The sequence below is a fragment of the Aptenodytes forsteri genome, unplaced genomic scaffold, assembly GCF_000699145.1.
Source record: "Aptenodytes forsteri isolate BGI_AS27 unplaced genomic scaffold, ASM69914v1 Scaffold113, whole genome shotgun sequence".
NCBI lineage: Eukaryota > Metazoa > Chordata > Aves > Sphenisciformes > Spheniscidae > Aptenodytes > Aptenodytes forsteri.
Window position 1 is genome coordinate 261,144 of NW_008795032.1, and position 16,404 is coordinate 277,547.

Here is a 16,404-nt window from a genome sequence, read left to right on the forward strand (position 1 = left end):
GCTCTGCGGCGCCGCGCTGGGGCCCGCCGTCCACCTCGACTTCGCCGAGCACCGCAGCCAGGCGGCCAAGATCAAGGTCAACCCCCGCGGCAACCTCTGGGCCACAGGTACCGGGGGTGGGGACGGGGACACGGACACGCGTGTCGTGGAGCAGCTGCGGGTCGCGGGCTGCCCGGCTCAGCCCTGACCCTCTGCCTCCCCCTGCCCCGTGGCTGCCTGTGGGGAGCCCCCTGCTCCCCTCGGAGCCACATGGAGCGGAGTGGGATGCTGGGAGGCTCGCCGAGCCCTGCCCCAGCGGGACCCGTGGTGGGCAGGAGGACCAGGGCAGGGATGAGGCAGCCTCCTCCCTGCAGGAGTTTGCATCTCTTGGTGACGGGTCCAGCATCTTTTCAACCCCAGAAATCCCGTCAGCAGGAGGGGAGTTTCCTGACGTCCCGTGTGGAAGGAGGACCTGGGATTTCTGGGTTTCTCCTCGCTTTGTTGTACTCGCTAACTTAGGCATTAGGATCGCTCAGTGCTTCTCGTTGACTTGTTATCTGCTACCTCATGCCGACACAGCTTAGCGTTGTTCAGCCGGAGCCCCTGCCTTTCTCCCTCCAGGTGTTTGTGCAGACACACAAGTGTGTTGTATTGCAGGTCACTTCATGGGGAAGAAGAGTGTCACGGGCTCCCCGCACCTGGAGTCGCCGGAGGAGCCTGCAGTGCCGATGGTCTTCGGTCCCTCTCTCAGAGCCTTGCTGGAGGACATGATGGAACTGCTCACCCGTGAGCTCCTGAAAATCCTCTTGCAAGAAAGACTTTTAGACGAGAACCAAGGAAAATATGACCTCACTGACCAGGTGAATATTGACTAAGATGGAGGGAGTTGCTCAGAGCAGGGAGGTGGTGGAGATGTTAATCTGCAACAGCCAGCCTTGCTGGAGATGGGAGCATCTGCACGGCTGCTAGAGGTGTATTCCCCCATTCTGCTCCTGTTAACCCTCCTTAAACCACTTCCTAAGACCAGCCATAAAGGAGCGGATGAGAAGTCTCCCTAGGCTTGTGTCTAGCTGGGCAGTGGCTAATAGTCCCAAATGCTTGGGAAGGGCGTGAGGATGAGCAAGAGATGCTGGAATGGAGCTGTCATAGTGGTGATCTCCAGCCCAGGGGTTGTTCGTAGCATCTGGGTCTTCCTCTGCCAGGTGCAGAAGAGGATGGCTGGCCACTGTGGCTGCCGTGAAGAAATGTTCCCTTTTCCAGCCATTGCAGAGACAGGGAAGTCCTTTCTCCCCTCTATTTCTGTAGAGAGAGGCCAAGAGGGACACAGCTCCATATGTGAAGGGAAAGGAGTCTGTCCTGCAAAGAGGTCTTGGGCTTCTGATGCCCCCATCTTGGGTCTGTGTCGCTGTGGTTGGGACCCCGCATTGCTGAGGGGCACGTAGCTTTGTTAGTTTGCCTTGCAGAGGGGAGGTGTACGTTAGTCGTACTGCTGCAGAGCGGGTCTTGGGGAACAGGCAGGAGCTCCGGTAGTCCCGCTGTGCGACAGCAGATCCTCAGCCTCCTCGGTGTGGCTTTTGCCTCAGAGTTCACCCAACTCTTAGTGGAAAACCTGCCCCTGGGAGCAATGCACACACACAGATCCTCACACAGGACGCAGAGCTGGAATTGCTTGGTCCGTGTGGCTCTGCTTGTCTGTTGCCTCATGCACGCTTCCCTGGTGTCTCACCCTTTCTAGTCACTGCAGGAAGTAACTGAGAGCCTAAAAGGGATGAAATCCTCTTAGGTGGGTCCTACGTGTGCTGTCCCACTGAGCTGCTCTACTTGAGCTATCCAGTAACACTGCGCACAGGTAAAGCTACTTCTGTTATCCAGGTTTAGGCAGTGCTTGCTCCTATTCTTTGCTTTTTTGGGGAAGGCATAGGTGGAGCAGAGTTGCAGGGACGTGAGCCTGAGTGGCACTGATTGTTCAAGCACCTTCTTGACTCAGTTTCAGCAGACTAAGGCAAATTGAGGCTTTCCTAGAGAGCTGCTCCCATCGGGATAGAGGGCTTTCCACCACGAAGATACAGCTGGGCACGGCTGAAGACACCATCCCACCCTGCTCCCCTTAAGATGCTGTGTGCTGTGACAGCTGCACTGCTGCAGCTTTTGCTTCGCGGATGCAGCTGAAAGGGAGGAGAGGGCTGTGAAGGTCCTGGACCCTCCTTCATCCTTCCTGGGGAGCCTTTGAGGAGGAGGGTATTTGCTGCATTAACTGCCTGAGATGATGGGAGAGCGGGTGGATGTGCTGCCCTGCCTTGTCCACGAAGATGTTTGTGAGCGTGCGGTGCGAGTTTGATAAAAGTGATCCTTGTGGCTCTCCTCTGTGTAGGTAAGTCGTATGGTCACTGCTCGCACTGCAGTTGTGCTTGGGCAGAGGCTGCCCCGAGAGCTGGTGCTGTGTCTTAGGCAGCCAGCTGGGTGCCAGTGCCCTGCCAGCCCTGTCGGCGCTCATTCCCAGTGCTCAAAGGCAAGTCCTGGCCAGGGGTTGCTACCCCATTGGCAAGCCAGCTGGGTGCCGGTGCCCTGCCAGCCCTGTCAGCGCTCATTCCCAGTGCTCAAAGGCAAGTCCTGGCCAGGGGTTGCTACCCCATTGGCATTGCTACCCAGCATTGGACATCACCCTTTGGTGCGTGTGTGCTGGGTGTCAAAGAGCACCCAGCATTGGACATCAGCCTTTGGTGCGTGTGTGCTGGGTGTCAAAGTTCTGCTGCTGGAGGGCGATTTGGCTCATGGTCAAGCAGATGCTGGCCAGCTGCCTGACTCGCTGCCCCGATGCCTCTCTGGTGGAAGGTGGGATGCCCTGCACACGTGTGGCATCACAGCTTAGGTTCCTGATGTGCAGCTGGCTCCTACCCCTCACCTTCTCCCAAAGCCTCTCGCTTCTCCTTGGCCAGTGCCCTGGTGTGCCGACCATCCTCTCGGTGGCAGTGGAGGCCTTGCTGGGTGATAGGTCTGGTTCTGTCCTTCAGGCACCTCTGAGCACCTCACTAGACTCAACTCCTGCCTTCCTGCTCCCTTCTTTGCCACCCGTCCCCCAGGGCTTCCTTGCCTCTGAGCTACCGGTTGATATTACAGGACTACTTCTCCCTGGTGCCTTTGAGTGCTGTCTGTGTTATACTTTTCTGTGCGACCTTATTTTTTCTTGCTCTTGTGGGTGACACAGTGCCAATGCAAATTTCTGCCACCCTGACAGCTTTCTCCCTCAGTGTGACTGCTGTTGGACACCTGGGGTCAGCACCCAGCCTGTGCTTGAACTGATCTGTGTGCCGTGTTCGCCACCTGCCTAACAAGCTGTTTAATAGCTTGTGAAACTCTGTCCACCCCCTGCTCAGGATCTGTCACTTCCATCTCAAGTCGGTTCAGGAAAACAAAGATGCTTCTCCTTTCCTTGGGACCCCCTGGTCAGCACGGCAGGAATTAATGTGCTCTCTAAGTGTCGCTCTGCTGCTCCAGCGTGTGCTGTGCTTCGTGGCAGGATAAGTATCGAGGGAACTTGACTTTTATTGCAAAAACCCAATGGGCTTTTCCTTTTCTGAGGGTGTCACTGATCATTCACAGATGGGTTCTTCCTTTCTGTGGGGCCTCTCTAAGCATTAAATAAATCTTTTTGCTTGCTCTCCCTTCACGTGGGTTAGTGCTGCCTGCTGCCGTTGGGTTTTGTCTCAAGATGTTTCCCATCCCCTTGCAAAGCAGGAGCCCATGCGCTGCTCCGTGCCTGTGATGGCAGAAGTCGCGCAGAGCAGAAGGGGTTTGCAAACAGAGATTTCTGTTTTGTCTTTTTAACCGCATGTGGCAGGCAGGGCTTGGCTCTCAGCATGCTGGGGCTTCATGGTGCCACCCTGTTGCTGTGTGTGACAAGGATTTGGCTGGCAGAGGAGGATCGTTCCCATTCCTTGTCATCTTCTTGGGGGTGTGGCAGTATTTCTCCAGGAGACAGACAGGGTGAGACCATGTACATGGAGTGGAATGGCTCCAGGGGTGTGGGGAGAGCGCTTCTGCATGAAGGCAGATGCTGCCCTGCGTAGCTCTGGGACCTCTGGGCAGTACGCAATCCCACAAAATCCCTCTGTAACTCTTCCCTGCTGTGTTTTGTGTCTCTTGTTGCCTTCTCGCCCAGCTCTCTGCTGATCAGGCCCTGAGGCTGCTCTTGTTCCTGAAGCCCAACCCAGTGGCTACTGTCTCAGTGGGCTGGTGAAGTTTGCTTCTGATGTCTGTCAGCTGTGGTCCAGCTGTTGGAGCATAGGATGGGAGGCAGGAGCCAGGCTCCTGGCTCTTTCCTTCTCATGCGCTGTCCCAAGCGCCATCTCGAGTGATGTCCTGAAAGTGCCATCGTGGTCCAGCACGGGACATTTGTCTGATCTTCTGCCCCGTTACCCAGCAGGTGATGTTGGTGGAGGCTGTGTATGGGACCCAGTGTCTCACCCTTGTGCCTTTTCTTGTAGGAGACAGGGCTTTTAACAAAGGTGCTGGAGAAGTATTTTTCAAGCTGAAGAAGCACGGCCGCGGAGGATGAGGTCTGCAGGCTCGGCCATGCATGGCAAACGGAGGAGAGCATCGTCCTTGTGGGTTACTGTAGCAACATCACTTTTATTTATTCTTTCTGTAATATTGTTAATAGTGATTGCTTGTATGAAAAGCAGAGCCACCCTGTATATTTCCTGTATGTTTTGTGCCTTCTTGATGTCTGATGTGCCCCTGTGAATAAAACTGGCTCTTTGCACAAACTAGCTCAGACTTTTCTGTGGGGGTGGGAAGGCAGACCCCCAGGGCTTGTGCAGGAAGAATGGGGAGTGGGAGCAGCTTGGTGAGGGATGGAGGGAAGCTCCTGGCTCTCAGCAGCCAGGAGGGGATTGGATTCAGTCCCAGCTCACGGAAGGAGACCCTGACTGCTGCTTGACAAAATTACAAGCTTGGATGAGCTGATTACACCACTCACTACTGGAGCTTTTTTATAACCCTCTTTGCTAGAGAGATTACCAGCAAACCCTCCTGAAAACAAAAAGCATCTTGCTCGTGGCATTGCTGGGATTTCTGGTTCAAGCAGGGTCCCTGCCTCGTGGGGTTTAGTACAGGCTCACTGGCCTTGGCTGGACCTTCTGCTGTCCCTCAGGTGCAAGTGCTGACCATTAAACACTCGGCCTGCTTATGTGCCTGCTTTGGGATGATTGCTTGGCGCACCTTCACCTTGTGCACGTAGTTAAGCACTCACATGGGCAGAGGTACAGCCCTGGGGTCCTCCATTGTGCAGGACAGCTGAAGAAGGGCACAAATGGGGGCTGCCCAAAATGGGTGATGGAGCCCATGAACCGGCTCTGGCTCTGCGCCTTCTGGAAGTACTGCACATAGGGTATATCTGTGTCCCCCAGCCACCCCTGGGGATGGCCCCAGGCAGAGCTAAACCTGGCAGCAGATCCCAGAGTGATGCCATAAATGAAACCATAAGCTTCCCCCCGCCCCCCCTTCTGATGCTAAATTCAACCTGAACCTTTGAGCTCCCGCAGGGAGGAGAGCCCTTCTCCCAAGAGCGACAGGAGCCCAGAGCCATGTCATGCCAAGCCAAGGGACGATCCAGCATCTGAACATGCTGATGACCCGTAGAGGGGAGAAAGCCATGGTAGGAGACCTTCCCACCTTGCTCCCTATCACTTCAAGGATGGCTTGAAGACCAGATGGTGTTTATGAACGTATTGTTCCTGCAGGAACTTACTCATGAGTGGGGGAAAGGCAGTGGCAGCCCTCAACCCTTTTCCAGGGAGCTGCAGGAGAGAATGGCTGGTCTCCATCCCAGGGCAGATGTGGGGCATGCAGGCACAGATGCCCTGGCCCACTCAAGTTATGGCACAGCGCTGCCTCCTGCCCAGCCCCAGGCCTGGAGATGCTTCTCAGGAGATGGTATGGTGCTGCAAACCCACTGCCAATGTCACAGGATGTCCCAAGCCAGGCAACAGCTGGAGCCACCGGTGTAGGGGACAGCTGGGGACATCACAGGGTCTCCAGGTCCTGCTTGGGGTAGGCTGGCAACTCTGGGAGGTGAAAAAGAGATAAGTACTGCAGAAATGTTGTGTGTTGGGGTCATGACTCCTTCTCTGAGCTTAACCTTGGGGTGCAGGCCCTGTTGTGGGCACAACCAGCATTCACACTGCTCATGTTTGCAAAAAAATGAGCCTGCAGGTTATTTGCAGAGTTGCCTGTCTGCCCAGCTGCTCACCTGTCCCCTGCTTGTCCCCTGTACGTCACTCCTGAGTTTGCTGGCAGCAATGGCCCCGGTGTTGCCAGCTGGGAGCAATGTGCTTCAGTAATAGAGACCCAGCATCCCCCAGGCAGCAGACACAAAACCCATGCATTGGCCTCCAAAACCTACAGATCTTGGACCAATAAATGAGCATTTGTTTTCCACTTACAGCCTGGCTTTTGAGCCTTCGGAGTTGGCGTTTTCTCAGCTATTCGAAGGTTGGTTTTGGTGGGTAAAAACCAAACGTCCTACAACTAGTTTGCCCCAAACATTGCCTTCAAAACCTGGTGCTCCACATCAAATGCTGCAATGCTAGGGCCCTTCATCCTTCAGGAGATTGGGACCAAGCTAGGAGGGAGTTTTCCAGGAGGCACGTATGATAGTTCAGATCATGCCAAGCCTCCCCTGCCTCACTGGAGCAGTTGCACGGCTGCAGCCCCCGGGGAGAGCATCACCTCATTACCACTTGGAGCCCCCCAGGTTCTCCAACCTGCCGGTGAACAACCCACCTGTAGCACCACAGCAGCCTCTATTCCCTTCCTGAGTCCTTCATGGTCTCCTACCCACCAGCTTCGCTCAGGAGGTGTCCCACTGTCCTTCTGCAGTCACTTGTGCCCAGGACTGCAGGAAGCCTTCTTCCAAGCTGTATTTTTTTTGCCCAGGCTTGCTGCTGTGCGCTGGGATGTGGGTGACCCCCAGCTCACCTTTCATTAGCTGTAGCAAAGCCTTGGCTTAAAACTAATTATAAGCAAGAAAAATAATGACACAGCGTATTGTGTTTGACACTGGAGCAGACCAGATGCCTCTCAGCCAGCAGTGTGATGGACTGACAGCCTAATGGGATTCCTGACCTGATGTCGTGTCATGGCATGGCACCACCAGCTCACGTCCGGCCCAGGCAAGTCCATGGGAGGGTGAGCAGGTTCCTGAACATCACAGCAGAAACCTGCCATGAGATACCTAGGTGAGATCTTCATTCTCCCACCCACCCAGCAAGAACCTGCCCAACTGCCTGTCTGTCTGTCTCCCATCTCCCGGCATCACTATCTTGTGGGCTGAGATAAAGATGGGGAGGTCACTTGGTAATTACTGTCATGGGCAGAACACATTTGACTTGGGGAATTTAACTTAATTTATTGTCAATTAATATAATATAAATATTTGAGTACTGATTCAGGTTTTGGAAACAAACAAAAACCCCCAAGCATTTTCACACCTGGGGAAAGCACCTCTCCTCCCCTTTGCCAGGCTCAACATCTCTCCCAGCACCTCTCCTCCTCCTTGTTATCACTGCAGGTCACACTCAGCCCCCGTGGTGAAGCAACAGGCGAAGGCAGGGGGATGCGGTCAGGTTGTAGCGGTTTCCTCTCTGCTGCTCCTTCTTTCTTGCTCTTTTCCTGTGCTCCACTGTGACTGCTCAACACTCGCGTCTTCTTTTGGGGGTGTACCTGCTCTGTCATGGCTCATCCACAGGCTGCAGTCCCTTTGGGGATGCATATGCTCCAGCATGGGTCCTCCACTGGCAGCAGTCCATTCAAAGGGTGCCTGCTCCACCATGGAGCACCGCTTCATCCTCCCCCTCTGAACTGCTACGACCACTGTTGGACCCCCCCCCCCGAGCCACAAGTTGCTGAGAAGCAACGTATCCAGCACCTACCTTGGACACCATCCTAGAAGCATAGGATAATTCAGGCTGGAGAGGACCTCAGCAGATCTCTAGTCCAGCCACCAGCTCAAAGCAGGGTCAGCTCTGGGGTCAGACCAGGTTACTCACGGCTTTGTCCCGTCAGGTCTTGAAAACCTCCAGGTATGAAGGCTGGGTGACCTGCTCTGCTGCTTGACTGTCCAATGTTTCTCCTTCTCACACACAGGCAAGCAAGCTCTCAAGCCCAAAACCCCAATCCCTCCTCAATTTAAATTACAAACTGAGAGTGTCAGAAAAACTTTTGAGGAATACCATTTTTTTGGCAATTTGTCTGCTCTGCCCCGGCATCTGCCTTTCTGACATTTATCTGCTGGTCCACAGCATGCACAGTCTCTCAGCACAATGCTCTATCACTCACCAGGTCATATTCTTTGCGGGTTTCCAGGGCCAAAGCTTTGTGTTCAGGCTAGGGAAATGAGCAAATTCTTAGCGTTTGGGGTTTTTTTTCCCCAGCTCTGTGTTTGTTCCCCTTGTTGCTCTGGTTCAAGGCTGCCCCTCCGTGCTGCTGCTGGACACAAGAACTTGCTCACAGCAGAGCTTGCTGCTTCTGCACACCACAAGCAGAGATGCAATGAGACCATTGACTCAACTGAGGTCACTGGGACGACTTCCCTGGGGCGCACAGACCACCGCAGAGCAAAACTGCAGCGCAGACCCTCAGAAACCGTAACAGTTCGGAGCATGGACATCTGTGATCGTAGCTGGTCTCCTGGACTTCGCCCACAACCTGTGGCCATGGTATGACCTCAGGGATGGGAAAAGGACGTGAAGTGAGATAAGAGAAATGGAGACAAGCCACCTTCACCACTGACATTTGTTTCTGTTTAGTTGTGGGACCGCCCCATGAGGAGGAGCTGGCTCAGAGGGATGTCTGTGAAAGTCCACTGCCACCGCTTCGTGTCATTGGTGTCCCAGGCTTAGTGAAGTGCTCCCTGTCATGCTCATCCACACAGGACTGGCTCTCCTGCTACGCCCTCAGCAAAGACATCAGGCCCCAGGTTGGTGTGCTCCTTCCTCCGAGGTGTCTTGAGACCTCTCTTCCATAGGAGACCAACAAACCAGGCAATGAGGAAGGGAGAGAAAGAAGCAGAAAGGAAATCAGGTTGCCATCAGGAAGCAAAACAATCTTAGTCTCCTAAACACCTTTGCCATCCCCCATGCTCCTCCAGGGAAATCTCATCTTATCCTGATATGGACGCCAAAACCTGACCTGATCAAGGTAAACCCAAGCTGTACAGAGGCTGAGACAGCCTAAGGAAGTGGGTGTCCAGAGCTTGGCACCCCTATTGTCTTGAAAATGATTGCCAGGTCGCAGGGAGCAGGGCATCCTAGTGCAGAGGAGCCAAGGTTAAATGCAGCGTAGGGTTGCAAACCATCTGGATGCTCCATCAAGGATACAGAGGCCTTTCCCCCACGACAGGACCCAACAGCTCACTGGAAAGCACTGGTAGCATGGAAAGAGGGGAGGGATACCAGTGACACAGAAGGATCTCACGTAATGGCAAACTGTGGACAGAAAAGATATGTATCCTGAATCCAGCACTGGTGCCTTCAAAATAGTCCAGCCCCATCATATGTGCTCAGGTGGCCAGCCTTCCCTGTTCAGCTGCAGGGACTGAGGATGGGGTCTCCTGGGAGGTGAAGAGAAGGGAGATCTAAGCCATGTACCAACTTCCCACCCCTACCCCGCACGAGCATGGCAGAAGCACTTTGGAAAACACAGACATGGGACCCTGTGGTGAAACATTTCATTGCATCAGGTCCTCGGCTTCCAGCTGAGGCCCCCGAGAAGGGAGTCAGCTAAAGATGAGCAGGAGCCATGCTCTGGTAGACAGTAAGGGGCCTGACAGAGATCTGGTACCTTTGTGGGAACCCCAGCACTTTAGAAAACGGCTCCATCTCACACTGGAGCTGGCAACAGCTCCCCAGTTTCACTTGGAAATGAGAGGGAACCAAACTCCCCTGGTCAAGCCACATAGACCTTGTCATCCAGCCTGTTCTCACTGCTCTAGTCTTTATGGGAAACTCTTCTCCTGACCCTCCTTCTCAGCCCAGGAGATGCCTGCTGGAGTATGAAATTACTCCAGTGTTACTTGTCCCAAGCCAGATCTTCCCACAAGGGACGTGCTCACCCCAGCCCCAAGCAAATGTCTTGTTCTGGGCTTGGGTGGACCGTGCATAAGCAACTACAGCAAGGACATCATGGAAAACGGTGTCTTGAAATCCCGCGATTTCTCCTGCTGTGAATAACCCAGGGAAAGAGGCACAAGTGCTTGACTGTGTTGGGAGAATCACAGTTCTCTGCCTGCCCAGTCCAGGAGGTCTCAGGGCTGTGCCTGACCCAAGGTCCCCCATGTGATCCCGCTCAGAAGGAGATATTCTTGTAGTGTACGTGCACCAAATGCTGCTGCTTGAGGCTAGGGAGACGGACCATCCCAGCCACAGACCCACAAAACCTTTTTTATGGGCTTTCTTTGCAGCACCTGTTCCTGGCAGACGTGAGATGTTGGTCTTCAATGGATGAAAACAATTGTAGAGCAGCAGGGACAAAACTAGCCACAGGGCTGGTTGAGAGTCCTCCTGCGAGAGGACCCTCCTCACGGGACTCCAAAAATAATCAGGGTGATGGAGTGCAGCAAGAGGAGGTCTCACACAATCTCACTTCCATTTTCTATTAGTTATGATGCATTTTTAACCTCCATATGGTGCTCAGAACCAGCAAAAAACTGTAAAAGGAGTAAGATATTAATATATTAATTGGTTCTTCAAGCTTGTGGTGTATAAAATATAGTGAGCGGGCTAAACGTGACGTAGTACTGGGAAATTGCTTTGCACTGGTAACAGCTCCTGCAGCACGTGCTCCCGCTGCGCTGCAGAGAGGAAGGTGCCATGAACCAGCTGCTACCAAGTCTGCCTGCCAACTTTGGACTCCTTGTACAACGCTGAGGCTGTGCCGGGAGTTGCAGAGCTGGCAGAATTGCTGCGTAATTGACGGCTTTTATAAAATGCATGTGGATTGGTACTGCAACACTGAGGTGTTTTCCCGGTGTGGGAAGCCAGTCAAAGTGGTAATTCAGGCGAGTCCCCTTCCTGAAGCAGTAGGCAGAGGTGGATACAGTAAGATCCCTTCCTACTCCAGGTAGGATCTAGAAAGAGTGAACTTAGGACACTCCTTTCTTTCCATTTCCAGCTCTCGGTGTGCCCATGGTCTTGGCATTCCCCCATCCTCTGATGTGCCAGGAAAGACCTTTGCCTCCAGGTGGAAATCTGTACCCATTCTGGGTGTTTTCAAGCCAAAACCTGTTGCACAAACTGGTCCAGGGTGGTGGCACTGATGAGGGAGCCACCAGCCTCCAGCATGCCCTCAGGGAGCAGCTCCAGCCTGGCCATGCTGCTGGTGTGGAGGGCAGCAACCTGCTCCAGGACCTGGATGCAAACGCCATGGGAAGGGAAGGGCTAAGAGCTCCCAGCAGGGCAGGAGGACTTGTGGGAATACATGGCTGGGACTTGGGCCAGGGTGGACTCTGTTCCTCTTGCCTGGGAACACCCAGGTGGCAGTGCTAGACCTCAAAGACCATGTCCTTTCATGAAGGGCCAGCTTCCCAGCTTCCTCACCTGCCATATGCCCTTTCTCTGGAATGATGGGAGACACATGCCCTGAAAGGTTTTAGGGAAGCAGCTCTGCTGGGAGGTCTGTGAGACTATGGTAGGAGGAACAGGGCCACCAGATTAGTATAAATGCTAGTGGGAGGACCTCTGAAGGTCTCTAGTTCAACCTCTCACTCACAGCAGGACTGTCACCAACTGCAAGACACTATCCCAAGGGGATGGATGCTTGGTGGGACAGGACCACTGGGTGGGAAGAGCTTTGCACCCCAACCCACAAGCCCTTGTGACACCCAAAGCTGGTAGAGAACATGCACAGGAGACCTGGCCAACCTCAGATCTGCCTTGGATATCTTCCACCACAATGTTCGTCCTCCTGCTCCAAGATCTGCAAGCTCATCCCCAGCAGGAGGTGGTCCAAGTCCAAGTGGAGGGACACTGAGTTTATAAGAGGTCCTTGGAGGGCTCTGGGACAGTGAGGGGGTCTTACAAGATCAAAATCAGTTGGAAGGTGGTTCCACAAGCCCTACAAAAATCTGCGCTAGTTCCAGCTGGATCGAACTATTTGTTGCACTTAAGCTAAGGCAACCCCATCTCTGCTTGCAGACTACCTTGACTCTACGGATTATTTTTTTTTAATATTAAGCAAGCATTTGGTTGTAATTCATCTTACGATATTTCTGCCCACACACTGCGGAGCAGCCCTCGGGTCTTTCACTGCTTTTCAGACAGATGCATGTTTTCTTTTCACACCATGTACTATTGGCACTTTTGCCTGGATGGAAGAAACAGATATTCAAATGACCTTCTACCCACAGCCAGGATACTGGGTGCAGAGTGCTTGTGTGTGCTCAGACACAGACCTGCATCGCAGTCCGAGGTGGGGTAGCATTGCTCTGTGCATTAATTTCAAGGCTGGCAGGGAGACGCTAGACACAGGAGCTCCATGGAAAAATGTGTATCACTTTAATTAGGCCTCTAACAACAGGGATTACAAGAGAAAGCTTCTTTCTAAGTTGCAGCCTGGGATGAAAGTGCTAATTACTGTGCAATGCATCATTAACAAGCCCCAGCAAAGCCTGGAAAAGCTCAACTTGCTGATAGTTACGTCAAACTGGCAGGAATGGCTGTTATCTGGGGGGACAGGGTTCCCCAAGCTAGGATGGTAAAATCCCTGATGAGACATGTCCCAAAGGCTAATGCACTTCCCGACACTCGTGCTGGGGCAGCAGAGCTCTGTCGGATGAGCGGGTCCGTCAGGGATGAGGCTGGAGAGGCAATCTGGGAGCTGGCAACCCCACTTCCTCTTGAGTGGAGAGGCAACATCTCTAACATATCTGCAAGATGGGAAGTGATGTCCTCCCCCTCTCCTCCGTTCTCCCAGGGCATCAGGATACCCGCTCAGGCCCTCCCACACTCCCTCCCATATTCCTCTGCTCCAGCAGCTGTTGCAGAGCTGCAACGCTGGGATCAGGGCAGCCTGGAAGGGGCACTTGGGGTGTGTGAAACAGGAGAGAAGGGCTGGACCTGCAGCCCCTCATCCAGGCTGGGCAATCCCAGCAAGGGGCATGATGCTTGGGAAGGAACAGGGACCAGCCCCAGCCCCACATCGGGGTAGCCCCTTCCCTGTCACAGGCACTGGTCTCAGTGCCCACGGGGTCAAACATGGGGTCTCTGGGCGGGATGGAGATATTCAAGAGGGCAATGAGGCAGCTGGGTTTCCGTCCCCTGGGTCTCTGAGAGCATGTGGAGACCTGCAACAGCACTGACAGGAGCTGAAAGCCTGTTTGGGGCTGGGAGCAAAGATGATCAAGCAGCCCCAAGTAAGATGCTCTTCCTGGCACGTGCCTCTGACGGTCCAGGCCATAGGAGACTTGTTCCTCTCCTACACGATGGCTCTTGGAAGGACCAGAGGGCTGAACACTCAACACAATTTCTGGATGAGGATTTCCTCGAAGTGTGGCTGAAACCCCTCCTGTCTCAATTCCCCCTAGGATGATGGGTGGCTCCTGCTGAGCTCTGCCGCCATCTCCTGGCAGCCCTCTTGGCTGACCCTGAGCTGTCTCCATCATGAGATAGGAAACCCAGCTCGCTGGGCAGTGTAGTGGGCAGCAACACCTTCCCCTTCTCTCAAAATCTTTAAGTAACTTCCAAGCAGAGCTGGAAAAATAGATCCTTCTTGCAAATATATCTAGAGCCAAACCATGGCCACAGCACCGTGAACCTCTCTGCTCAGCTAGGTGGAAACTGGCCAGAAGGAGTCCCTCCAGTCCTTCCTCCTGTCCCTCCCTTCAAGCTGTTCCATCATGGGTCATTCAGCTGTTGCAAAGAATCCCGGGCAAGGAGCTGCATCCAAGCATCAGGATGGGACACTGCACGGGCTCCATTGCAACAGAGCCCCAGCCTGACCCCAGCTGCAGCATCCTCCACGCCGGGGACCAGGACAGAGGGGTGATGGGAACAGCCAATGGGGCAGGGTGACACCTGAACACAAACACCACGTCTGTCCCACTGGCACCGATGGGTCAGGCAGAAATCCTCTGAGTAAAGCGCGGCCTCTTGGGGCTCCCCAGAACTGCTCCCCTGCCCAGGCATGTCCTCACGCCTTCCCCACCTTGGTTCCCAGCACCGTGAGAGATGGCGACTGATCCAACACTGCGCGGCTGCTTGCGCAAGAGATGATGGGTGCTGCTCCCCTCACCCCCACCTCCCTCAGGTGACTCATTCCTAATTGCCCTGTCCATCGCTCGCAAGTGAATAAATCAGAACCCACCCAATAAAAGAGGGCTGCCCAAGCGAGGGCAGGGTGCTGACGGTGGGAGCAGCGCCCTAAGCATGAGGCTGCAAGCTCCTGGTGAGCAAGAACAAGTCCCCAGACCTGTTCCCTGGAAATCGTCCAATGAACTACACACCTTTGCTACCTGCAGAAATACCCAGGAAATTAAAAAGAGAGGAAAAAAAACCCCAAACCCCAGTTATCATCATGGCCTCAGGCTTTCTGTAGGATCTCTTCGTGGATGCAGAGTGCTGGGTGATGGGTAAATCCAGCAGTTTTCCCACGCTTGCCAGCTGACGACCCCATCAGCATCCCAGGGAAGTGGAGCATCCCCCCACCACCATCATGCCCCATTTCCATCACTGCTGGGGAGAGATGAGGGAACCAGAGCAGCCCTGTGAGCTCCCCTGATGTCCTTGCACACAAACGCTGTGTTGCTGGGCACCTCCTTTAGAGCAGGAGGGAAACTTCCTCCCCCCTGCTTTCATTTTTGGCAATAGGGCATCTCCCCAAAAGACACGTTTGTGATGCTCGTCTGAACAGCTCAAAACCCACGGTGCCTCGATCTCTTCCCCAGGCAAACCCCATACATTGGTTTGGCCAAGCCAGTGCAGAGCCCATCTCTCCACTGCCTCTCCCTGCTCCAGGGAGTGATGCTCTAACCCCTGGCCAGACCACTTCTCATCCCGCGTACCACCTCACATGGCTGCATCTTCCCCACCTTAATTAACCGCAGCCTCCCAATTACCAGGCACCCGCAAGGATCTGCGCCATTGGCTGTGAAGTCCACGTCTCTCTTCGCTTTGCAGATGCTACCAGAGCTGGCTCTAACGCCACATCCCCGGCATTGCCTGCACCGGCAGACACCTCCGCAGCACAGCTCTGCACACACGTTTCCCAGCCACATCACCCTTGCCACCCTTTATTTAATTTTTTTAAATGATCCCCAGGGAGGGATTCAGTGTTCAGACTGGGTAGCACCAGTCTGGGACTTGAGGGGAAATGGCAAAGTCTTTGCCCAGAAATGCCTTTATTTCCTGCTGGGCATGAATGAAAACTCATTTTTACCTCCCTCTGCCAAGGGGGTGGGGAGCACAGCTTTTCAGGGCACCCAGCCAGGCCATCTGCTGGGATGCAGAAAGGAATACCCAGGGGATGACAGTAATTGTGCCAGCTTCGGAGGGGAGACCCCAGACGTGGGTCAGGAGAGTGTTTCTGCCGTGCTGGGACCTCTCAGCATCAATGCAACCTGCTTCAGCCAACCAAAATGCCAAAGAATGAGAGCAAACCCCAAAAGCTTGAATTTCCATGGTCTCCACACCGTGGCCAGGTTAGTAACCTTAGCACCTTCTGCATAATGGGGCTGGGAGCCCCTCTAGATCTGTGCCTTTCTGCTGGTCCCCCTCGCCAGCCACTGTGTCACCTTGCCTTGTGATCAACAGGTCAGCCGGGACCTTCCCAGGGAACCTCCCCCAGGGGATGGAGTCGGGAGCAGGGTCAAGGAGGAGACCGTGCAGCCACAACCCATGCTAGATGACCTCAGCTGGGATGCTTCACTGGGCAGTGCAGGTGAGGGCTTTGAAGCCCTCTGCTGCTCTCCCCAGCAGGCTCCCGAGGAGCCTGGCAGCCCCAGGGTCTTCGTGCCATAAGGAACAGCTGGACTTTTCACCGCTCTGCAGGAAAAGTCGAGGAAAAGAAGGCAAAGACCCCCCGGGATCACTCACCTCTGCAACGCTGCACGGCACCGTGCCAGCCTGTATCTCCCTTGCCTGCCCTGGGGCTCAGCAGGACTGCCGGAGGGGGCCGATCAGCCGTGGGTAAGGCTGCACGATCCAGCCACCTCTGGAGGCGGGCACTGTAAAAAACGCTGGGAGAAATACAACCGTGACACACCGGGCTGGCTTCTCGCCCACAGCCCGGGGAGGCAGCGCGGGCAGGGAGGCAGCATCCCGGAGCACGCCACAGCTCTGCACAGCAGCCAGCCCTCGGGATCGGCCGTGACAGAGGTAGGCTCGGCGCGGGGAAGGGGGCACGGGTGGTTCTGCAGCCACCACTGGGACAAAC

General features: G+C 54.5%; 1 protein-coding gene across 1 annotated transcript in view; it reads left to right on the forward strand.

Annotated features, from left to right (window-relative positions):
• NMB (neuromedin B) overlaps positions 1-4,745 on the forward strand; it is a 5,815-nt gene extending 1,070 nt beyond the window's left edge. Inside the window, 3 exon segments of the mRNA XM_019471269.1 lie at positions 4-107; positions 637-839; positions 4,464-4,745. Coding sequence (XP_019326814.1) covers positions 4-107; positions 637-839; positions 4,464-4,511 — 355 coding nt within the window. The 3' untranslated portion in view covers positions 4,512-4,745.
• The last annotated feature ends 11,659 nt before the right edge of the window (positions 4,746-16,404 follow it).